The sequence below is a fragment of the Populus alba genome, chromosome 15 (genome assembly GCF_005239225.2).
Source record: "Populus alba chromosome 15, ASM523922v2, whole genome shotgun sequence".
Lineage (NCBI taxonomy): Eukaryota > Viridiplantae > Streptophyta > Magnoliopsida > Malpighiales > Salicaceae > Populus > Populus alba.
This window is the reverse complement of record NC_133298.1, coordinates 4,211,945-4,237,607: the sequence shown is the minus strand read 5'-3', so window position 1 is coordinate 4,237,607 and position 25,663 is coordinate 4,211,945. Positions and strand designations below refer to the sequence as shown.

The 25,663-nt window shown below is 33.0% G+C and overlaps 2 protein-coding genes across 5 annotated transcripts; both read left to right on the top strand.

Annotated features, from left to right (window-relative positions):
* The first annotated feature begins 1,731 nt into the window (after positions 1–1,731).
* Positions 1,732–5,890, top strand: LOC118056395 (serine/arginine-rich splicing factor RS41). 4 transcript variants are annotated; one of them, XM_035068586.2, is made up of 6 exons: positions 1,732–1,875; positions 2,464–2,574; positions 4,088–4,200; positions 4,312–4,547; positions 4,797–5,483; positions 5,575–5,890. In XM_035068586.2, exons 2-6 carry the CDS (start codon positions 2,469–2,471, stop codon positions 5,597–5,599), a joined length of 1,167 nt encoding a protein of 388 aa, XP_034924477.1. In that variant the 5' UTR covers positions 1,732–1,875; positions 2,464–2,468; the 3' UTR covers positions 5,600–5,890. The 4 variants fall into 4 exon arrangements, with proteins under 4 accessions (XP_034924477.1, XP_034924478.1, XP_073261022.1 ...); XM_035068587.2 differs by having other exon boundaries at positions 1,757–1,875; positions 2,468–2,574; XM_073404921.1 differs by lacking the exon at positions 1,732–1,875 and adding an exon at positions 3,560–3,895.
* Positions 5,891–23,390: 17,500 nt separating this feature from the next.
* LOC118056393 (protein DETOXIFICATION 49) lies at positions 23,391–25,308 on the top strand. Its single transcript, XM_035068585.2, has one exon. It carries the CDS (start codon positions 23,469–23,471, stop codon positions 25,101–25,103), a length of 1,635 nt encoding a protein of 544 aa, XP_034924476.1. The 5' UTR covers positions 23,391–23,468; the 3' UTR covers positions 25,104–25,308.
* Positions 25,309–25,663: the final 355 nt, after the last annotated feature.

Here is a 25,663-nt window from a genome sequence, read left to right as displayed (position 1 = left end):
AAACTTTTGAAGAAAAGCCAGCTTCAATAATTTCTAGTTATTTGCTGGAAGAAGACAATGCAGCTAAATTGATATTTAGCCATTTTAACCATTCCACTAATATTTCTTCTCACTTTAGGTAAAAAAGAAAAGCGAACCTTTTAAACCTAAGCTAAAATTCGCTTCATGAAATCTTAGATTTGGACTCCATTAAGAAGCTCAATTCTAATTAATTTAATGTTCAAAAGTAATAATAGGGACAGGAAAAAAAAAACCGCAATAAAATTACAAATAAAACTCAAATAGTACATTCTACGAAATCAAGAGGGGAAAGGTAACGTATATTGAGGAGACACTGAGATGATTCAAATATTGTTGTGGAAAGTGACGTTTGACCACTAGATAACTATGCATGCACCATCCAAAAAATGTGAGGCTGTCCACATGTTAATGCGAGCAATGAGCATGTCGATAATTATTTTTTAATAATATTTGTAAATGTTAAATTGCATAATTGTCCTAAAACCAACTTGAATGTAAGCTATTAAATTACACAAAAAAAAAACTTAAGTGAAAAATATAAAAAAGCCTTCAACCTGAATATAAGCTATAAAAAATCCACTCCTAATGACGTGCAAGTCATTTTATTATTCATCAAAGAAAAAAAAAAATTACCCCTGAATATAAGTTTAAAAAACTATAAATATGGGAGTATAAGGTCATTTAACTATATATTATTAAAATAAAAGGACATAAATACCCCCTTTAAATTTTAAAATGAAAAATGAACCATTGTGAAATTATTGAACTACTCCTAACAATATTTTTTTCTTGATTTTTCTCAAGGCAAAATATGCATTTCACCTCAAAGTTTAAATAATCCATCTATTTTCTTTTTATTTTTTCACTTTGATTTCCTTTCTTTAACTTCACCATCCCTTAATAAATCAGTTTAAATTGACCTATAATTTGATCCAATAAAAACTAAAAAGAAAAGAAAAAAAAAAGGACAGAAAAAAAACACCGTGGACCATCACACGTCTTTGAAAGGGATTCACAATGTATTTTACTTTATATATTAGAATCCAGGTATACTTTGCAGCAAGAAAACTCAACATGTTTTTACCTTCTAATCTATCATAGCTAGTCTGCTATATCATCTCAAACAATGCATAAATAAATATTGTATCTAGCTTTTTACAAAACATTTCTAAATAATAAAAATCAATCATAGGATATATTTATATTTATAATAACTAAACTCAAAACCAAAAATTTAAAGTTTAATTCGAGTTAGCTTTTAATTAAAATAAATTAGATATTAATCTAGTAAAACTTGATTGAGTCATTCAGATTTTTAGTAATTTAGTTGACTCGATAAAAATTGATAATTTTAATATAAAAAAATTATTTTAAAAAATAAAATAACAAAATTTTAATAAAATAATTGACCAATAACTCTTAAGTTATCTCGATAATTTAATGACCCAGTTACTTTCTTGGATCAATTTCCGATTGAGTTTAAAAGAAAAAAGAAAAGAGTTTCATGTTTAAAACAAAAAGAAAAAAGAAAAAAGAAAAAAGAAAAGAAAGAAATATCTAATACGGGATCAAAATATATTGTATCCTAATTTTGCACGCGAGGGATTATTTATTTTCTTAGATTTGTCAAAACTTCTAGGACCTAAGTTTCAATTACCAAAAGCAATAAGGACCGTTTTGCTAAACATCAAACTCATTATATCTTTCTCCGCCTATTTATCACACTCGCAAGCTCTCTTCGTTATGAAATAAAAAATATCTCTTTCACAGACAAAAACGCTGTTGTTTTGTTGACTCTTTCAAACTAGGGTTTCAATCAAAGCTTCATTTCGACAAAATCGCCGATTTCAACAGGTAATCAAAATCAAATCAATCAATTATTTACCGTTGGTTACCCAGAAAGCGCGAGAAAATGTTTATTTTTCTTGGTTTCTTGGAAACCTGGCTTAAAATTTGATCTTTTTTCTGCACGCGGTAGATCTGGTTGTCATTATTGTAGATCTGTTATTAAGGATTTGATCTTGTGGATCTGGTTATGGTTTGTTATCTATTTTCTTGTTGATTGTTTAGTATCATAAATTTTGGTACTTTTTCTTAGGGTTTGTTGAAGAACCCTGGTTAAGTCTGAAACAGCCTTTGAAACTCGTTGAAAATGTGTGATTTCCAAAAAAAAAAATCAAGACTTTATACTTGAAAATGGAGACCCATAATTTCTTAGGTGGTTAAAGGCATGGTTATCCTACAAAATAATGAAACAAACACTTAAAAGTTGTAGTGTTTGGGAATAAAACTTGACTTTTTCAATGTTTTGCAAGGAACCCATTAGAAATTAATGATGTTAGAGTTATAATATATTGTTTATTGGAGCATAAGTTTGCTATAGCATTTGATTGAAGTGATTTTGTAGTATTTATCTCATTTATGTGAAATGTCCGTGGCCAGTCAGAATGAGGCCTATCTTTTGTGGGAACTTTGAGTATGATGCAAGACAGACTGAGCTGGAACGGCTTTTCAAACGATATGGGAGAGTGGAACGGGTGGATATGAAGTCTGGTAAGCTCATGTTCTTTCCTCACTGGCTATTAAGTCTGTAAAGTTTCCATTAGCTTTTGTCGTAGCCTTTTTTCCACAAAAGGTTTATTATTTGGCTAGTTATTTTACAGTTTTTGATGTTTATAGTAAAATTGATAACTGTGGGAATTGTGAAGGTTATCTGTGTTATATAAAGTGCAATGAAGAAAATGTTTTTTCCCTTTTGGGCTAAAATTGAATAATGAATTCTTGGGTGAAGTATTGAGAAGGTTTTATTTAAATGTTTTTTAAATATGAAAAAAATAAACTTATAATATAATTGAGTTGATGCTATGATAGTATTAGTTGATATAGCATATGATTCTGTTCCACTCGAATGGAAAAATGACATGTCAGGGCAGCTCGAGAAGTTGTAGAGGTAGACATGGTGCTAATGAAGTTAACTCTTGTCACTGCTGTATTTTTTGTTGTGAGAGAAGACGTCAACAGAACCATTACTGAATTACTTAACATGTATGGTAGGGTAAGAGATGGTTGGCATCCATCTGCCAGAGGTTTTAATTTTTATCATCAAAATAATTGATTTGTATCTTTGCAGACAAAGCATATTTAATCTTAAAATAAGCTAATAAGAGAATAATGTTTTAAGGCATCTCCACTGGATTTGGAAAACTTCATTTAAAAATTATGCATGCACCGTTCTGGAACAAATCGGCAAGTCCTACAACAACCATCCAAGTCAGTGGGGGTCAGGCTCCTAAGCTTACGAGTGGCACTTTCCCTTCATACCAGTAGTGCAACAGCATGATTGAGACATTTGTCAGCCTGCACTTTCCCTTCATAACAGTAGCGCAACAGCATGATTGAGACATTCGTCAGCCTATGGACTCACTGGAAGCCGTCATCCTTTGTTGAGTTTTAGTGGGGGTTCAGGATTTATTAATGAAAAAAGACCAGCATTTTTTTGAAGCATAAACCCCCATACTCAACATTTTCTTTGGCGCAGGATTGTCTTGGAAAATCCATACTCTCCCCGGCTAATGGATGGCTGTTCAGAATTCTGTTCCTTTCCTGTGATAAGCATCTTCTTGTTTTCAAGAAGAGTCACTCTCATCCGCAATGGCAGAACCATGCCAATTTTCCTCAGACACCATTGCCTTTCATTTCTCATGACTTTTGCCCAGCCTTCAATTCCAGACATGTTTCAACATTGAAACATTGTCAACCTCACAGCAGAGGCAGCAGAATAGATGGAGAAGGCACTCTATTTTCATTGACCCACCATGAGACATCCACATTTGGATTCTAGTTCCTTGACATCACTTAGTTCATCTCACACAAGGTCGGTTGCTACTTCTACTGGTCACTTAGTTTATAGATTTCAGGAAGGTTGCCAAATTTTATTCAAGGGTTGGGGTTTAGCTGGTATGTGCGCTGCTGAAGAAGAAATACCATCTGATTATGAAAGAATCCTTTCCGGGAACATGACAGTATTATATTTTACTAAGTGTCTTTTTGCTGTACTTGGATACAGGATTTGCTTTTATCTATATGGAAGATGAGAGAGATGCTGAGGATGCTATTCGAGGACTTGATCGTGTAGAATTTGGTCGCAAGGGCCGCAGACTTCGTGTTGAATGGACAAAGGTAACAACATGTTAAGATTCTCATGGATGTATTTTTTTGCCATTTCTTCTATGTGCTCAAGTTATGCATCTTTCATGAACTGACTTGCTGTAATTGTTACTAATTTTGTAGCAAGAACGTGGGATTAGAAGGCCTGGTGGCACATCAAGAAGATCAACTAATACAAGGCCTTCTAAGACGCTATTTGTTATCAACTTTGATCCACATCATACAAGGACCAAGGATTTGGAGAGGCACTTTGAACCTTATGGGAGGATAGTGAGCGTAAGGATAAGAAGAAATTTTGCATTTGTTCAGTATGAAGTACAAGAGGATGCCACCAAAGCACTGGATGCCACAAACTTAAGGTTAATTTTCCTTTATATTCGTGAACTTCTCTTATCCTGTTTCTTTTGTAAATGGTGCTTTTCCTATTCATAAACTTCTCTTACCCTATTTCTCAGCAGTGTAACCACACTTTTCCTGTCATACTGTTCAAAACCACACTGACCACCAGCCATCCAGAGTTCTTGGGTTGGATATGCAGTGGATCCTTCTGATATCTTGTTCAAATGCAGCAGCTCACTTGCTGATTTTTACTATTGTTTTTTATGCAGCAAGCTGCTGGATCGAGTTATTTCAGTGGAATATGCAGTTCGAGATGATGATGAAAGGAAAGATGGATACAGTCCTGATAGAAGTCGTGATAGGTCACCGGATAGGCGAGGACATGATAGGAGGCGCTCTCCAAGTCCTTACCGGAGAGAGAGGGGAAGCCCTGATTATGGCCGTGGCCCTAGTCCATATCGCAAGGAGAGGGGTAGCCCAGATTATGGTCGTCGCCGCAGCCCTAGCCCCTATAGGAGAGATAGGGCTAGTCCTGACTATGGCCGGGGCACAAGCCGTAGTCCTTATAGGAGAGAGAGGGCTGGCAGTGATCATGGCCATGGCCCCAGCCGTAGTCCTTACCACAGGGACAAGGTTAGTCCTGTCAATGGTCATGGCCCCAGTGATAGTCCTTATCAAAGGGAAGAAAGGATTAGCCCTGAAAATGGTCGTGGTCCAAGCCGTAGTCCATATCGAAGAGAGAGGTCTAACCAAGGCCATGGTCGTGGTTCCAGCCGTAGTCCATATGGAAGAGAGAGGCCTAACCCAGACAATGGTCGTGGTTCCAGCCGAAGCCCCAATGAAAGAGATGGAGATAGCCCTGAAAATGGTCAACTAAGAAGCCCGAGCTCCATTCCTGATGAGAGGGACAGTCCAAATGGAGGAGCTGAAAGCCCCATGCGGGAGAGATACCGCAGGTTTGTTTCTTAATACTGTCCTTTTGATTTCCTGATCTAATGTATCTTTCCCACGTGTTTTTTATTACTCAATAACCTTGCAATGTTGCAGTCAATCACCCCCAGCTGATGAATGATGCTTGTTCCTGATGGGTCTGAAGCGTCCTCTCCTTGCTTCTTTCGGTTTGTCATTTTGGTGAAACTAGGTTGACAATCTCCGTATAAGCCTGCCCGCCATTTCTATCTCAACTATTGCAGGAGGCAAAATGCAACTGGTGTTCCATCTTGTAATGCAGGGTCCGGTTTGTTCTAGTTTGTAGTCTTATGCCTTCAAATTCTAAGTGGAAAACTCGGTGTACGCTTGTTGCTGGTTTTATGAACTAGTTAGAAACCATTTATGCTAAGCTTGATGCTTGTGCCCTTACTTAGATGGCCTTTGTTGTATGGTTGTGTGGATGCGTTTTCACTTTGAAGTTATGCAAATTGTCATCTACCGATTGCTTGAAGGTGTCTCCCACGGCACAGGGCTTGTTATTGGGTTCTGTAGGACCAAAGCTGGTCGTCTGTTGTTTGCCCCCTCGTGATGCGATGGAAATGATCGCGTGGTTTGCTTGTCCATTTTGCACCCTCGAATATCAAGGCCCATGAACTATGCCCTTGAAGAGCCAGAATTTGTCAGCTCTGTTCCTATAATATCAGATAACTAGAGGTATCCATCTGACCATGCCGCCTTGAATTGAGGCTGGGCTGGTTCATGTGGTGGGCATTTGATTTGTCTGAGGTCCCAAATCCCTTTCACCGAGTCACTGGCTTTTCTTACAATAAGCTTACATCTATTTATCTTTTTGTTTCTTTCAAATTTTTTTTGAAATTAATTATTTTCGTGTGTTTTCTGAACAATATATTAATATTAAAAACAAAATTTTAAAAATAAAAATATTAGCAAAATATATTTTAAAAAACCATGATTATTACATTCCCGAGCACCTTCTACTCTGTAATTGGTCCCGAGATTAATGTTTTTGTTTCCCAGATGAATGATCAAGCTATCTCCTCATCCATTTTTAAAACAAACCCAGATTAGCTTTGGGTCTTCACTTGTCTCGGATTTGATCCCAGACTTGAGCTCAGTTTATCTGCAGGAGTCCATCATGATATTCTTTTCAGCAGAAGGCCGACGTAGTCCTCTAGTATGGGCTAATGGCCTGTGAAGAATTGGTCCTCATCCAGGCCGCAGTTTCTCTTGTACCAAGAATTCGTGCTGGCTAATTAGGTAGTGTTTTAAACCTGTAAATGTAGAGAGATGCGAGTTTTTTCTCTCGTAATCTTGTCATGAGATTAAGTTGTTAATTCCACTCGACTATTCCAAAATAAAGAAAATGGGTGCCTCCTAAATCTAAACAGATACCAAATGTCAATGTTCCAACTGTTTTTGGCCAGGATTTTGCCCTCCCATCATGAGCTGTTTCTAATATTAATACAGCTTTGCATGCCATTTGAGCAATCAATAACATGGCTGCCTTCTTGAAACTGCAGAAAAGACCATCTGACTGTGAAGACTCAAAGTTTGCATGTGCACGGAACCCTAAAATGGGGGCAATAATACTTAATTGCAAATCTCCATCCAAAAAGTAAAGAGTAACTATCAACAAAGCAAGTTGCTTCCACCGCAATTTTCCTATTTTCTAATGAAGATGATCGATGCAAGCTGCTGCTCTTATCTCTTTCCTTTCTCTCTCTAAGTGTCATCTCGCTCTTCTTGGCCAAAACCTTCCGTCATGGACTGGTGCCTAATTTTTCCCGACCGTTCAAAAGTTGCCCGCAACTTGTCATTTTGGGTCCCACAAACACTTGTTTGGAAGCTAATCCATTCAAACTCTTCTTTCAGTCTCTCATGGCATGTGATTCCCAACCATCACGTCTTACTACTAACATCATCTCACTCCTTCCCTCTTCATTTCTTGGTATTTGTGGGATGAAAGTGGAGGAAAAAAAAGTAATTTGATCTTGGTAGTTTCTAAGAAAGAAATGGATATTAAGAACATGATTTTTCCGAGTGCACTGGATATCATTTCTCGAGCTCAACTATAATTATGACATATAAAAGAGTAATTGAATAAATATTGAATAAAACACTACTTGAAGATTCACTAACGATTGAGTTTTTATTCTGTCAAAACTTATTCGATCCAATCGTATCGCATTATTTATTAAAAGATATTCTAAGGAAGTGTTTCAGCTCAATGTTTTTTCATTTGAATCATAAATTAAGTAAAACTGTTATTCAATATCGAATTAAATTGATTAACTAGTTCGAATAAGTATTTATACACTTCAAATGCAAAAAAAAATCATATATGGAAATGAATCTAATCAACATCCACAACAAGCACATATCCTCCTAATATAACATCATGGGATTCAGATCAATCAACAATATCCAATTTTTTATGAAAGCTGTGATCTACCTAGATATGGTTATGGAAGTTGGGTGCACACCACTTTCCATGAAGAGCAAGTGAGAACATTTTCCTTTTCCGGTGCAAATCACTATATATGGATTAGAAAGCTTTACACCCAAATAGGCTGTCACATTAAAGGAGACATTTATAATTGGACCCCACTCTCTATTCTCATGACCGTCGGATCAACTAGTTGAGTCAAGATCTTAAGCATCTCTCCCTCGTGTCTCCCATCGACCAGTATTGGAGTTCTTGGTATTCCCATTCATGTTTTACGTCACCGTCATACACGTTTCGATTTCTTACAGATACAGACTCTCATCACATTCCTGCTTTCGAAAAAAGAAAATGGTGACTCTCTCTCTCTCGTTGCAAATTGCAGTTTTTAAATCCATTTTGTTAGATATTTGCTTTGAAAAGAAAGTTGATAAAGGTAGATATTTGAATACATACCTGAATTCTATGAATTGAGGTGATCACTTTCTCTCGTCATGCTCTGTTTATAATTTGAAAAATAAAATTCTCACATATCATCTAATTTTTATGAGAATGATTTGCTTTTCATTGGATTATAAAATCAAATGTGTTCTAATGGAGGATATTAGCACATCAAGACCATAATATCAATTTTATATTTTTTCAAGTAAAACATATTCTTAAAATACATACAAAAACAAAAGTTTTGGCAATCTCAAATTCCCACTTAATATTAAAAAAATAACAAATGTTAGTGCAGTTAATGAGAGCAGCAAAGGAATTAATAAATTTGAAAACTCAGAATCTCAGCCCACAGAATACACTAACTTTTATGGCATGAAAATCCGACTGGGATTCCATGCGATGGACGGATTGATACTAATTGTCCCCAGCAGCCATTCAGAGTTGTCGACCTTGGAAATTGATGTGCAAGAATCTTATGTTCCGTAAAAGCTATTCGAGCAATTCATGTCTGGTGTACGTTTTTGAAAAGAATAACAAAAAGAAAAAGAAAAAAAGCATCAAATATATTAAAAAATTATTCAGTTTTTATTCCCGTATACAATACAGTATGATGATGATGATGATGTTGTTTTCAAAATCCAAAATATATAAGTAAAAATTATTTAATATTTAAGAGGATTATTAATCAATATATTTAAGTTCCTAGATTTATTTCTTTTAATCTAAAAAACTCTAGACATATAATAGAAGCTAGACTACTTGCAAAAATAGTTATAACCCAACTTAAAGATCATGTGATGATAAAATCAGTATGTTTATAAAAAAAAAAATATTAGATGATTTAAGATAATAAATCATTCTATTTTCAGCTAAATTGAAATTAGTTCTAATCTTTTAAAAATAGTTTTAAATTGAAGAAACAAAAATATTTGTGCTTGAGTTTTAAGTGGATTAATACTTTAATATATATATATATATATATATATATATATATATATATTACGAGATGAAAAGTTTTAATTTTTTATTTGGATGTTTCAAAGAGTATTTATACCTTCAGAATCTTGTAGTTTTAAGAGAAATGAAGGATTTAAAAATCCTTTGCTTTTGAGCGATATTAATGAAAGATAAATATCTCTTACATATCCTTAATGAGATAATAAATATGATAGGTCCTTTAAAAGACCTTATATACACTTATGAGTATAAACATAATGATTTATCATATATTTAATACTTATATTATAGAGGATTATCCACGATTAAGTATATACCCTTAAAACTAGATAGTGTTCAAGTTCTTTGAGTTTAGTATTTATAAAAATCTTAATTAACCATAAAGTTAACTCATTGCAATGAATTATAAAAGCTTAAACAATTTTTAATAGAACATAAAAAAATATCCAAATAATATAAAAGTTAATTTGCTCTTGGTATATTAATGACATCATGCTATTCTTCCTAGTCCCCAAAGATGAATCTCTTCCTTGATAAAGAGAGAACATTTTAACATTCTCACTGGCAACTTGGAATTTATTTCTTGCGGCTGGTTTAGGGTAATATTATTATAAAATATTTTCTATCTTTTGAATGAAAAGCAAAGTGGTCGATCGTCAGCATCTTTTAAATTTCAAGAGCATATATATATATATATATATTGATCTCTTCCTTTTTCACACTTTTAATTCCATTCACTTTCTAAAGAATGTTGATAAATCTTCTTCTTTGTTGAAAATTTAGCACCTTAAGAGCAACACGTCTATGATGGGAGTTGAATAGGAAGCACACATCTCACTAATTGATGTTGATCGATTGAGTCAATGCTTTTTCAAAATGAAAAGAATAATTTGACCTTGTTTAATTAATTTGGTTACTGGTTTAAACACGTAGAACTAGAATAGATGGATCCATGGTGGATTTACGGGTGTAAGCATGTTCATAATCACCTTAGAGATTGTGTTTATGTGTTTGTTGAGAATAGGGTGCGGGATAATCAAGGGCGGAGCCAGGATATTGTCCTTGTCTGGGCTACTAAACAAATATATAAATTGTTTTTTCAACATTAATTATTGATTTATGTATATGAATTCATGAAATTAATAGTAAAGTCTTAATTTAAATACATTATTAAAAAATAAATTTAAAAATACATAAAATTAAAATGAAATTAAAAATAAACTTACCATTGAAGTTACATTCTTCAATATTTTGTGGAATATAATTCATCTATAATCGAATCTGAATCGATATTATAATAACTCATCAACCGGGATAAAATAACAATCTCATGTCAACTGGAAAATAAAATAATTAATTTTTTTCCCTATCTCAATTCATCCTTCCTTCACTTGATTCTTTCTTAGATTAGTGTTTTATAAGCTGGATTTTATAAGATTACAAGTTTATTCTCTCACTTTTCTTATTTTTTTTTCCTTGGATTATATATATATATATATATATATATATATATATATATATATATATATATATATATTTCCCTTTACTTTTCTCTCTTTTTCTCTCACCTTTTCTTTTTTTTTCTTTTCCTATTCTGCTTCTACCCAGTCGGCAGCATATAATAGGAAGGAAGAGCTGATTTGTTTTTATTTTTTAATGGAAAATAACCATTTTACCCTTAATGAGTCTTTTTGCTTCTATTTGACAGTTTTTTTTTTTTGTTAGCACTACCAAGTTCCGTTCATCCTAAATTTTTAACCAAATTTTACTCAATATATTTTAAGGTCCCTCATGAATTTCAGCTCAATCTGATACTCAGATTGAAAATTACGTCTAATAAAGTAAAACTAGTCACATTGTGGTTTTTTCATCAAATTTCCGAATTTCTCTAAAAGTTATGAAATTTTAACTCAAGTTAAAGCATTATATTAGAAGGCTCCACACAAATATTTGAAATTTTCTGATAACCCGATCGAGAATTATAAATTGTATCATTATTATTACTACTTATTTTCATTTTATGGTAGAAAAGATAAAAAAAGATTAAAATTTTTGATTAACACAAATTTTTAATTGCATATGGCCAACAATCCTAAAAATAATTTGAGCATTTATTTTAAAAATATGAAATATATTTGCATGGATTTTACAATAAATTTGTAAAATTTCAAAGGATTTTGGCTTACATTTCAAAAATACCAAAACAATTTATTTTTAATATATGAGATTATAAATTTACACATAAGACATATTCATGATATTCAATAAATAAACAATTTATTTTTATATTGGCATTATAACGGTTAGGATTTTAACCTGATAAGATAAAAACTTCCTTACTGAGGAAAACTTTACTTCAAACTTAAACAGATCACCAATTAGAAAATAAAATATTTTTTTTAATTTATATAAGACAAAAAAACAATACAATTTACCTTAAATAAGGTGTATTAGGGGTGCTAATATATTCTCTTTACGCAATCAATCCCCTTACCCAAACTCCAAGACCCGTTAGGATTCCTAGTAACCAAAATACTAGATGGTGAATCTCATCCCTTTTTTTTTCTACTTAGAAAGCATCGTTCCCGACTATCCCAATCTGGAAGGATGATCGCCGTGACGCTGCACATATGCAACAGAATGGATAAATAGAAGAAAGTTGATTAGTTAATACTTGATCTTCAAAAACTTAGATGGCTAAAGGAAAAATATTACAAGAGGAAAAATTTTGGGATCTATACAAAAGTTTTTAAAAAATTTAATTTATTTTTCTTTTCTTTTTTTCTACAAATCATCTTTGAGATTCCTAATGTATATTATACATTATTTTTTACTATATTTAACCTACACTTTTATTTAAGTTTTATTAAATCTTTACCATTATACATCGACTAAACATCCATAAAACTTAATCTTTCAGTTATTAGTTACACCAGTCACAAGAATTTAAGGCCATGGTTTTTTTATTAATAAAAAACTCGATTTTCAACATTTTTTTCCTAAAACATTCAGAAAACATTTTGTATACCTTGGCATACTTATCAAAGGCTTCAAATAACCCAAAAAGCCTAAAATAAAAAATTGATTTGAAATTAAAAAACTTTCTGATACCAAGTGATACGAACTTTATGATCACGTGGTCATGCAACCCATATCAAAGATGATAACTTTTTCAAGAAAGCTGAATAATCAGGTTTGGCTAAACCTTGACCTAGAGTTAACTTGTTACTAAGAATAAGAGGTATTGGAATTGTGAATGATGTCACAACACCAATTATATATTGATAAGTTGGATTTACTCTTTGTCCCAAAAAAAGAAAAAAGGAGTTAGCTCAAGCAAAATTGAATTTCATTAATGTTTAAAGGTTGCCCAACTTGCGAAAAAACAAAACACAATATAGTCCTAAAATAAAAACCTTAATGGTCCCGTATTGCACTACAAACCAATGGGCATTAACTAAAACTTAGCTAAGAACAAGCTTAATGCCCAAGAACAATCATAAACATTAATTTTGGGTCAAAGCAAACTCAATATAAATAAAATCCCTAAGGCTAAAATATTAACACAATAAATAAACCTTAAGAAATATTTAGATTATTGCAAGTTATCAAAATAACACCAAAACCATATCTCCTTGTATTGGATTCCTTGTAGCTGAATCCAAAACATGTAGATGAAAGAATGTCCTTTTGCGACGTCCATTAATCTTTTTCTCTTGCTTGAAAGATGTTGTCTTGAATGCTGTAGTTTCTTTCCTTGTTTAGCTGAAAGTATGCCTTAAAAATTAGAAAGAAAAGTGGTTGAAATATCTACTTTAAAATATCCTCTTATAATCTCATTTTTTAATAAAAAAATCTTGTAAAATAAGAAAAAGAACAACAAAAGAATCCCAAGCCTTTTTGCCACTATATACATTTCATAATGGATATGAGATCATTGTAAACTATGGATAATAGATGCTACCATAATGATCTCCTTGTTGGACATGGAATTCTTATAGAATAAATAAGTTTATAGCTACCACACATGTTTTCATGTATTAAAGAATCATTGTTTTGATTGAAACCCATAATACACAAAGAAACAATATATTTTTTATTTTTTGTACATTTTTGGTAAATTTTATTTCTGACTTCAAACACTCTGTTCTCTCTCGTGTAGATAAATTAACATACCTACCATATATCACGAGAAAGGAAAGAGTGTATACTTTCAACCCAATTGGAATCCTAGCATAATTCCTTATGTATCTTTACATATAGTCAAAAAAAGTAGACGAAGGTCCAGATCGATAAATTTTGACAAGATTCGTCCATTAAAGTCGATCCTATGAAATAATTCCTTACTAAACTTTGATTTACCTGAAATTTAAAGCCAATGTATAACAACATGTCTAGAAACTCATGTAAAAATTTCATCTCAATTCAAAATTCAAACTGAAAGTTATGCTCTATAACATAAAACTAAAAAAAAAAAATTTACGCTAAAAATTTGAATTTGACATTGCTTAGAGAATATCATCAGATCTCTCATCTCAAACAATAAAAAGGACAAAAAAACACCCGGTTAGAACTCTCCTCGTTATATAGAACCCATTAACACCAAAAATAATTCTTTTTATAGCTGAAATTAGTGTTAAACGAGACTTTCTCTCTTTACGACCAGAATTCAATCACTCTCTATCTCTCTTCTCTCAAATCAAAAAAGAAAAAAATGTTTTACATCATAATAAAGTTTATGACATATTATTCAACATCAACACTTAACTTCTAATATTTAACTCCAAAGAAAACATAATACAATTCAAATTTTATTAACATAATCATAAGCTACATAAAAAAATATTTTTTAGTCCTTAAACATGGAATTATTTTTTTTATTTTTTTGCATGTGTGAAAGATATTTTTAATTTTTACACATCTAATTAGAAATATTCTTCATTTAATTTACATGTTAGTTGTGCTTTTCAAAAATCCTTACAAATATATATATATAAAAAAAATATTTCAAATATTCTTCTTGATGTTCAAACTTCAAAAGAAGGAACAACAATGTTTGAAAAAAGAAAAAAGCTACAAAAGTAGGAAACAACATTTTTCACATTTAATGAAAAGGAGAGACAGATAGCTGTCAGCAAATCAACTCCAGTCGGTACGGCTATTTTTATGGCAGATTACACGGGCATGCAGATTTACACGTGTGGGATTTTCAATGCAATGATTACACGTGCAAACCCAAATCTTCCATTGATTTACACTCGTCTCATCTTCCACGCAAGGACATCAAATGGGAATGGCCTTCGGTGGAGAAGACAAGCAAGAACAAAGCAAAGATCAATAGAAATAACTGGCTTCAAAGAAAAAGACAAAGTAGTCTAAAAGGGATTTAGGATCTTTCTAAATATTGAACAAGGATCAGTTAAAACAAGCAAGATGTGTTTAGACTATGATTAATAATTTCAATTACTAATTTAACACCTCAAAAAACACACTTAAGACTGAGACTTGTAGAATAAATTATCTAGATAACATCCTCATTCTTCTTGAGCCTATCCATAAGACCATCATCATTTAATAAAGTCTTGACTACTTGGAGACTTCCAAAATTAGTGTGTGAAAGGAGATTTTATTATAATAATAAGATTATTGATCACAATCCTTTAATTCATTAAGCTTATCGACTTCATAGGGTACTTTTGCGACATGGGGTTATCGATATTTATAGGACGAAAGTGATGACAGGAAAGATACCAGGCTAGGTTAATGCTGGAGTTTTCTAGCGGTTTAAACAAGAGCTTGACTTGTGGTAGCACTATTGCTGTGTTCTTTCCCTGCCTTGCTCAGGTTTTGGATAATGAGGTAGGGAGGCTCGACTGTTTCTTCATATCTTGGATTCAAGCAAAGAACAAACATAGGGAGAGATGTCGTTTTTCAAAGGAAACAAAGAAGTTTTGGAACGAACCAGAAGTCTGATGGTCTATGAACTGGATTTTTAGTTAATGACAATTGCTTAGGTCTTAATTTTGACTAATAGGACAGCTAATATGTCCTTGAAAAAGTTGGCATTCAATGATTAAATAATTAAGAACATGAACTTGGAGATTTTGAGTTCAAATTTTGTTGCGATATTGGAGGCTAATGCATGATTCTATGGAATTGATGGGACTATCGTTTTCATAGTAGTTAGGATTGGTTTTGGTATAAGAAGAAATTAATGATTGTAAACTTAATATTTGAATTAATGAGACAATGCGAGAGGAATTAAGGAAAAGCATGTGCCCATGAATTCAAAGAACCTTTTAACTAGCAATTAGTCAAAGAAAAAAAGTTATCTATTTTAAATATTCATTCTATTTTCAGCTAAATTGAAATTAAGTAATCATTATTTTGTTCGCAAAATTCTGGTCTTCTTCTAGTTATTAAGTGTGAATAGCAAGAAAGAAGAGGATGATAGTGCCATGGTAGTAATCAATTCAAAGCCTTCTTCTAGTTATTAAGAATAAAAGAAAAAAAAATTCATGTCGCTATCTTTCTTAATATTAATATTCTAATAGTATTTTAAGATAAAAGATATATATATATATTTTAAGACAAAAATATATTTGCTTGAAAATACAAATTAATATAAAAATATCAAATAAATATTTTTGAGATAGTTTTAAAATACATTTTTATATTTTTAAAACAGAAAGTACATAAGAACTTGACTCATTTATTTTTGTTAGTTTTCTATTTTTTTGATCTAAGAAAATATCCGAACACTACTTGTATTTTTAACTAAAAGAATATTATCATTCTTTAGTTCACACAATTCTACTCTTAAATCGAATTCAATCTCAGTACTTTTCAAGTTAGATTTCCTAATTAAACTATATCTCCCTAGAAATCAAAACTATATCTCCCCTAGAAATCAAAAGGTGCACATCAGATTTTTCTTCCTAGCAAAGTTTGATTGTGATTAAGTTGGGAAATTGATTGTGATAAACTACCAAACTATGTTTTGTCTTGCTTGGGTTAATTGTCCTAAAGTAATCAAAAGGGAGAATACAAAATTATTATGTAAAAATGTACTTCTAAAAAAAAAGGAAAAACGATAACTATTGTTTATGCCTCTTGTGGTTATTGTCAATTAAAAAAAAGCTATGTTTGACCTTTTTAGAAAAATAAGAAAAACGAGCAATCCTTCATCATTATTGGAGACTAAACCATCTCTCTTGAGGTTAACAAAAGTAAAATTCTTGTAAGTTTTTTAGTTCCAATGTAAATAGTTTATCTTTAATCAAATCAAGATATGTAATTAGTTTTTGGTTCTAGTCAGATTATTTTGATCGATAAGTCCATTCAATAAGATTAGGGGTGATTATTTTTGTTTGGTTTTTATAAAAATAAAGTAATCAAACAGAATTTTTTTTTAAACCGAAACCGGTTCAAACTGACTGGTTTCGGTTCGGTTTTTTAGAACAAAAACTAATTTAAATCGGTTTGGCTTGGTTTTTTTTATTTGGGTTCGATTTGGTTTTTTCAGTTTCAAGTTTATAAATCGAAATTAAATTGAACCGATCAATTTTTTTCACGGTTTGGTTTTTTCAGTTTTTTTTTCAATTTTCTCAGTTTAATCAGTTTTTCGGTTGTTTTGCTCACCTCTAAATAAGATTACGATTCGATTTGATTGAAAATAAAATAATAAAAAAAAGAAGGAAAATACTTGGGTCTCATGAGCTGGAATAAAATATATGTCAAGAAATTAAGTTATTTTAATTTCTTTTTAAAATATAATCTTTAGAATTAACCTTTTCAACTTGTAAGGGCTAAGAATAATAATTTTTTGAACATGATTTTGAATTTTTAGTTAACATCGATTTTAAATCTTTTAAATCGTCATGAATGTTAGCAATCCAACCCGAGTTTCCTCTCCTCTCATAGGAACATAATTAGTTTTTAATACAATTCTAATGATTTTGCAATTTGAATTTGCTAGCTAGTTCTAATGATTTTGCAATTTGAATTTGCTAGCTAGCGCTATCGAAACACTCAATGTATTAATTTATAGAATGGCCATTACGAACTAGTATGTTATCTTGACCATTAAGGGATCCGAAAATACTTTAAATTTTTTTATAACTTATCTCGTATATACATCATTCACTGTGCCTAAAAAGGTAAAATATAAAATGACCGCTCGAGATGTTGAGCATTTCCTTTATAAAAAAAACTTGTGCTACTAAATTTCAACAATAAATCAATAATTATTTTTTGCCAAAACAAATCAATAAAATAGTAATTATTTTTTTGCCAACAATATTACTTTGTTCTCCAGAATAATTGTTGACATCTAATTAATTAATTATTGGTTGTTTCATTAAAAATATATGATGATGGATAAAATGAATAAAGTGAACGAAAAGAGTCCTTCCCTTGTCAATTATGAGTTTATAACAAGAATACTCACATGTTCTGCACTCGGTCAGCTCTGCATTTTCAAAGTAGTGCAACATATAGAAGTTTGGACACATGTTAACTTTTTGGTATCCTAAACTGAGGTGTTTCATCATGGACTTAGCAACATAAAAGTTTTTTTTCAGTCTGTTCCATTTAGGTAAAATGCTTCTCGCATATTCAATAATTCTGTCATAACTGATCTTACTCAACCCATGATCTGACTTGATGGTGAACACATGTGCAATGACCTATAATTTACTATAATTTATGCAACTATCTCATAATAGCTCATCAGAATCTTTCAAAAAATCAAAAAACCTGGTCGTGCTTGCATTAGGTTCTTCATCTACGATTGGACATTGACTGGCGTGACCCTAATTCATTCTAATCTTATTTATAATCATATTCCTATAAAGATTATTATTGTCATCTAAAACTTCATGCTCGTTATTAGAACTAGAAGTTGACTCAATTATTCTTTCTATCATGGTATCATGAGGAAAATATAGTTCTCCGTGTGCATATCAACATAAATATATCTCCATGAACCTTTTTTTTTTTTCTAAAAGAAGCATCATTACAACATCTGAATTGAGAAACTTTTTTTATTTTTACACCTCTTGCATGAAACATCTAATACCCCTCTACAAATATTTCTCAGATTAGATAGTGCGTAATTAATAAAATCTCGAACCCTATTACAATAATTCATCATCAACATGTACAAATTATAAATTCAACATAAGTTTCATCAATTTACAAACAAATATAATTTTACAAAATCTAAAACAAACCCTTACATGTACAAATCATAAATCTATAAAACAAGTAAATACTCAAACAAAATACATATACTACAAAATATATGTTAAAAAAATTAACATTTTAAAATTAAGTTGAAAAAAAAGAAAGGATAGATTTGCTTACTTAAAATGGAAAATCTTCACTAAAATTTGAATAAAAACACGGACAATGGTAAACTAAGTGTTGTGGTGGTCGGATTTGTTATGAGAGGTTGAATGGTGTTGAGATTGGGGGGTGACTATTTGTTGCAGAAAAAATGCATAAGGAAAAAGAAGAAATGAGGGAGAGAGGTAAATTGTCAGGTCATAAATTAAATATTACTGAAAGTATGACCGATAAAATTATTCCATCAGTAACTTTGTTGATAAAAATACCACTTCACCGTACATTTTGTCTTTTTTGAATCCCACTATAATACCCTTAGTATATATTAAGAAAAGTTTATCATCGGCATATTTATGGATGTACTTTACCGTTGGGTTAATTCCATCAGGAATGTCGTCTATAAAATTTACATGTCATCGTACTATCTAGCTTTTTTATTTTTTCATTCCTTATGTTCCTACTGCAATTCCTTTGGTATATACCGATGAAATTTTTATGTCGGTGTTTACCGATGAATACATGGATGGAGAATTTTGTCAGTAAAAGTCATCGCAATATACCGGTAAAAAAGTTATGTTAGTGTTTCCATTTGTATTTGCTAATTTTCTGGTATATATAAAATGATGGGTTAATACTTTTTGGTGCTTTATGAAAAAGCTCATGTCCCTATTTAGAACGTCTAAAAGTAGGGTGATAACTCATTTATAAGTGGGTGGGGCTTGTGTCTATACCTAACACCCCTAAGTTTGACAAAATGCTAGGCTCAAATGGTTTTGAATTAACTCTCTTCGAGGCCCAACGCCCTTGAGCATGACTACAAGTTAATGCCAAGTGAACATAGGTTTAACAAACTGCTAGACCCAGCGTTTCTAGGCCTAGCTGTGTGCTAAGCTCAACAGGGTGTAAGTCTATCGAGCTGTCAGACCTAGCACCCTTGTGTTCAGCTACGTGCCAGGCTAAAAAGAACATGGATCTATCAAGTTGTTAGACCTACCACCTTTGAGTTTAGCATTGTGCCGAGCCTAAGTGGGTATGACTTTGATAAAACGTCAAACCCAGCACCCTTGGGCTTTGTTGCATGCCAAGTCCATTTTGGCTTGGGTCTAACAAAATGTCAAACCCAGCGCCCTGAGCTTGACTACGTATCAAGCCCAATTAGATATATATCTAGCAAAATGCTAGATCCATCGCTCTTAAGCTTGGCTATGTGCCAAGCCCAATTGGATATGGATTTGGTGACCTTCTTGACCCATCGACCGCAGTCAAGCCCAAGCAGGCATGAGTCTAGCTAGTTGTCATACCCATTGATCATGGGTTGGCAGTGTGCCAAGTACAAAGGGCTAAAGACCTAGAGAAAATTATAGGCCACATGTTAGGCCATAAGGATTCATTTACTTATTCCTATGACTTTAAACATAAAATATTAATGCAAGAGATATTTGTTTTTCATCTCCTATTAATGTTAATATCATGGATATTCATCTCTCATCCCCTAGTAATATTAATGTCAACAATAAGTGTTATAAGGGTAGAGAGACCTTCTAAATCCTTAAGAGGTATTTTTTCTACATTGTTATAGGAGTATAAATACCCGTAGAATCACATAGGTAAAAAGTTCATAATCAATCTATTCTTGATAAAAATACATTTTTAATTTCAAATCATTTATTGTATCAAAACTAAGAACAAATACTTTTATTCTTAAGATTAAATGTTCATTCTTTCACTTATTATAACTATTTGTTTAAAGGTGGTGCTTTTATCATTTAAGGGTCTCCAAATCTCTCAAAAGGAGAATGTTTTGCAAGCTACAAGCTTTTTACAACAAGTTACAAGTTTCACAAATAATAAAGAATAGATTATCATACTAAAACCTGTGATTGAATATTTCATAATTCAATTGCTAAAAAACTTATTTCTAAATATTTTGAATTTCAAAACATCATCATAAAAGCAATGGAACAATGCAAGTTTGAAATTTTAAATCTTTCGCTTGAATATATACATATATAACCACCGGCGTTTTTCATGAAAAAAATTTACACATCGACGTCATTTATATATGTTGAAGGCAAGATAAAGCAATCATTTATGTTGTTTATGTCAAAAGCAATTTTCAATTTACCATCATCAATATCATCAAATTTCTACAAGGGCATGATCTAAAGCAAGATCTTGCATTGACCCTTCTTTATTCTTTCAACTTGTTTTCCCCCCTTTGAATGGGGCATGAGACCATTGGCTCCTTTGCTACATTCCTTCGAGTGAAAGCATAGAATTCTATTTACCACTGGTCTTTCGGCATCGGATAACCTGTCCCTTTGGGTTTTTTCCTTTCCAACTTTGTGACTGATTTAGTATGTTTTGTTTTTTTATTCTCCTTTCTTTCTGTAGGTCATCGGCAGTGTTAATTAGAGTGTTTTCCAAAATCCCTTTCGTGCATGCAAGAGAACCGAAAGGCGACTTTGAAAGAGAAGAGTGCAAAACGTTTCGCAATAACTACAAAGAATTGGTGGGATCTTTGATCGAGCTATCAATTCTCAACTGAGTTTAGAAACAAATTTTCAAAAAGTGTGGAATGGGAGCTTAATTTAGAGTCAAGTAAAGCATTATGAAAGGAGTTTTAAGCATTACAAATCGCATACTTTCTTTTTTCTTAGCACTCTATGTACACATTTATGACCATTTAAGCCACGACGTTGTCTCTATGTGCATGTTTGAAGTCAAGAGGGTCCCAAGCATGGGCTCATAAGATCTTCACCCAAGTGCTGGAGAGACTTCGAGTGATCTCCCCTCTGCCAAGACCGATCCACTAATAATAAATGGTGTGAAACCATACTCCCATCCACTTGGCTTTGTTCCAAAATAGAAGCGAAGACGGTGAAAGTTCATCATCTAGCGTAAAAGAAAGACCCTGGCTGAAAATTGAAAAACCCCCGATTATTTTACCAAAAGCCTAAGATGCTGAATTGACTCATTCCTCAAATCTTGTTTTACCACTTCATTGCATGAACATATAATCGATTTTGCCTAAATGAAATGCTGTTTTAAAGCACTTTCTCAAATGGGTTCCTAATAGAACCCCCCCCCCCCCCCAAAAAAAAAAAAATCAAAATCAAAATCCATTGATCCTTTTCATCCGAATTACCCTTTTTATGCATATGAAGAGAAATTAATGTTTTCTGTATATATATATATATAAACTTACAATGATTTTAGACCCAACGATTTAGGGCTCATTTATTTAAACTGCTCAACTTGCTTTTTGGACGGAAAAACAGGTTAAAAAACATCATTTTTATGCTTCTCAACATGTTTTTTTCCTGTTCAAAAAGCGGGTTGAGAAGTTTAATCAAATAGAATCTTAGATAAGGAGTTTTAATAGAACGGAGAACTTATTGAGAGAAATTCTTTGGGGACCCAATTGAGAATTGACTTATCTTTTGAGTGCCTATATGAGGTTAACCCTTGATTTTTTTTCCCCTTTGAAGAGATGTTAGGAGAAAGGATGTCGACCAACGTGTGAACATGAAAATATCACGTGATTTAATGCTATTTTTTAACAGAAGCCTCAACAATGTGTTGCATACAGTGCATTGACCATGACTAATATGATCGTTAATACCGGATAATAAAGTCGAGGACAATCATCGACGGCATCTTCTGGCCTGGCCATTACCTAGTGGTGTAAAAAATACTGAAGTGACACAATCACTTAAGCCGTCCGGCAACACAAACAGGACAAGCTCAGAGTTGGCAATGGCAATAAATTAGTGAAGTCTCTACTTAATCGATGCAAACAAATTTTCCTTGTCAAGGCAGCATTGATGGGCCCAATTGAAGCTTTTTGGAGTTTAGAGCAAAACGGTGCTTACATATAAACCTTCCAATAAACTATTCTGTCCATTTTTCTAAACACATTAGAGTTTTTTCCTGTGGGAGCCAACAGAACATGTTCTAGAATCAGTCGACTTCTTTTTACAGTGCAACAGCTGGTTTATACATGTAAAGAGAAAATTCGTTTTCTCTCTGGTTTTTCTCTTTGAATTGAAAATTAATTCCCAAGTTCGGTGTATTTTTAAAAAGAAATTGATGTTTTTGATGAATAGCAAGGTCCATAATTTTTAAATTAGAGTTGACTCTGCAACATTGTCAAGAACCAAGGAGAATTGAGTTGACTTACAAAAATTAATTTTTGAAAAAATCAAAACAACATTGTTATGATTATTTTTTCAAGTAAATGAGTTTTGACTAAATTTTATTAGAGTTGATCAAATCACGAAGGATTTTGATCAAGACAAGCTGAATCAATCATTCTTTTATTTTCATACCGGTTAATGTTCTGGAGCAGCCATGTTCCAGGCTCATCCCGATTTCATAACTAAAAATAAAAATAGAAAAGATTAAATAAGATAAGAAAAAAACTAGGATGGAAATTATGCTAGGAACAAAAGAAAACTGGTTTTTTATCCTATTTAATCAAGGAACTAAATACCAGCATAAATGAAGTAGCTATGTCCAATCTTAACCAAAGGCATGCTACATCCTAATAAAAATCCTTAGTTCATTGGTATGGATTTTTCCCTATATTCAGTTTACTTAATGCACAGGGCGGTGCTAAAGCCACCAAGAAGAAACAAAAACGCTTGTGAGCCATTACATCCAAACCCCTACGAAAACGCCTATAAAAACCCTCCTTCACCCCATCCAAAAACCCCCCCTCAAACAAAAAACTTCTCTCCCTCTGTTTTCTCTCTCTAACGCTAACTCTTTTTAACATTTCCTACACAAAACAAGAATGTGTCAGCTGAACTCGTCTCCTCTATCCTGCAAATGCAATCAGGACTTCCCTTTCCTTGTCTCCATCGAAGACCAAGAGCCCAACATGTTCACAACATTATTGATCCCTAAAAGCCCAACATGTAAACCACAAAAAGAAGGACGACAAGAAACCCAGATACCAAACCAGAACGACCTCTCCCTTGTCATCAGAGAAGCAATATCCATAGCCGAAATAGCTTTCCCCATGATGCTAACTGGCCTTTTGCTCTATCCACGCTCAATGATCTCCATGGTCTTCCTCGGCCGCCTTGGCGAGCTAGCCTTAGCTGGTGGGTCTCTTGCTGTTGGGTTCGCTAATATAACTGGTTACTCTATCCTCTCTGGCCTGGCTGTGGGAATGGAACCGATTTGTGGTCAAGCTTTCGGGGCTCAAAAACACCACCTCCTAGGCCAAACTTTACAGAGGACAATACTTTTGCTCATTGTTGCTTCGCTGCCTATTTCTTTTCTTTGGCTAAACATGAAAAGCATCCTTGTCTTTTGTGGCCAAGATGAGTCAATAGCCACAGAAGCACAGTTATTTCTTATTTACTCTATTCCTGACCTTTTAGCTCAATCTTTTTTGCATCCATTGAGAATCTATCTGAGGACTCAATCAATAACCTTACCTCTTACATTTTGCGCCACTCTAGCTATTATTCTACACATTCCTATCAACTATTTTCTCGTTACACACCTCAATTTAGGGACTAAAGGTGTTGCTCTTAGTGGGGTGTGGACTAACTTCATTCTCGTAGGTTCTTTGATAATTTATATCCTTGTTTCTGGTGTCCACAAGAAGACATGGGGAGGGTTTTCAGTGGAGTGTTTCAAAGAGTGGAAAATTCTCTTGAATTTGGCCATTCCAAGCTGCATCTCAGTGTGTCTTGAATGGTGGTGGTATGAGATCATGATCTTGCTATGTGGGCTATTATTGAATCCAAGAGCAACTGTTGCTTCAATGGGCATTTTGATTCAAACCACTGCATTAATTTACATATTCCCTTCTTCTCTAAGTTTCAGTGTCTCAACAAGGGTTGGTAATCAGCTAGGTGCTAACCAGCCCAAGAAAGCAAAGTTTGCGGCCATTGCAGGCCTTTCTTTCAGCTTCTTTTTTGGGTTTTCAGCTCTAAGTTTTGCGGTTATGGTCAGGAACGTGTGGGCTAGCATGTTCACCCAGGACAAAGAGATCATAGCCTTAACATCACTTGTTTTGCCAATAATAGGTCTTTGTGAGCTAGGAAATTGCCCACAAACAACCGGCTGTGGAGTCTTAAGAGGGACAGCCAGACCAAAAGTTGGAGCAAACATCAACTTGGGATGTTTCTACTTTGTTGGCATGCCAGTGGCAGTATGGTTAGGATTCTTTACAAGGTTTGATTTTGAAGGGTTATGGCTAGGCCTCTTAGCTGCACAAGGGTCCTGTGCGGTGACCATGTTGTTTGTCCTGGGTAGGACTGATTGGGAATCTGAAGCTCAAAGAGCTAAAGAGCTGACAAATGCTTTGGTTCTTGTTGCCAATGTTGATGACAGCCTAGAAGTTGAAGAAAAGAAGCCACCTAAAGCTGAAATCAAGGAGGATTCTTACGGTTATTTGGAGATCGTCTATTAGATAATCTTTATAAACCTTTACCTGTTTACCTCCCAGGAAAAAAAAAATCCCAATCCTTTTTGTCTTTAGCGTCATCTGTCCTTATAAGTTGTATAGGAGAAGAAGAGAATGGTACTTGATTTTGTCATCTTCAATTTGAACAGGGCTACACTATATTCTCCGTATAGTACTGCTCCTGTTAAGATTCATACAAAAGAATTAACTATTTCAGGGTGCAATGTTTTCTGATTTCAAAGTTTTGATCAGTCAAAATCTTAAACCTTAATATCTTAAGCTTCAAAGTCAAACCCGTTCGAGAATAACATGTAGCATTTGTTCGCAGTTAAGGTAGCAAAGGGCCAAAGAAGGTGTAGCCAACCATTGCAAAGGAAAAAGCTACATAGGACCAGAATGTCGGATTAGATTCTAATTCTCAATCCGATTCCTAGAAAATTCCAAGGCTGTAGAAATCATATTCTATTATGAGATGATTTTTCTTCTTTTCTTTTGATCGATGCGGGAAATAAAACCTCTCGACAATTGATTAATCAGCTCCTTCAAAAAAGATTGAACAAATAATG

Excerpts from the sequence above, each read along its gene's own strand:
- LOC118056393 (XM_035068585.2), top strand. The coding sequence starts at position 23,469 with ATGTGTCAGCTGAACTCGTCTCCTCTATCCTGCAAATGCAATCAGGAC.
- LOC118056395 (XM_035068586.2), top strand. The coding sequence starts at position 2,469 with ATGAGGCCTATCTTTTGTGGGAACTTTGAGTATGATGCAAGACAGACT. Across the intron at positions 4,201-4,311 it reads TTCGTGTTGAATGGACAAAG|CAAGAACGTGGGATTAGAAG; the intron begins GTAACAACATGT and ends CTAATTTTGTAG. Across the intron at positions 5,484-5,574 it reads ATGCGGGAGAGATACCGCAG|TCAATCACCCCCAGCTGATG; the intron begins GTTTGTTTCTTA and ends GCAATGTTGCAG.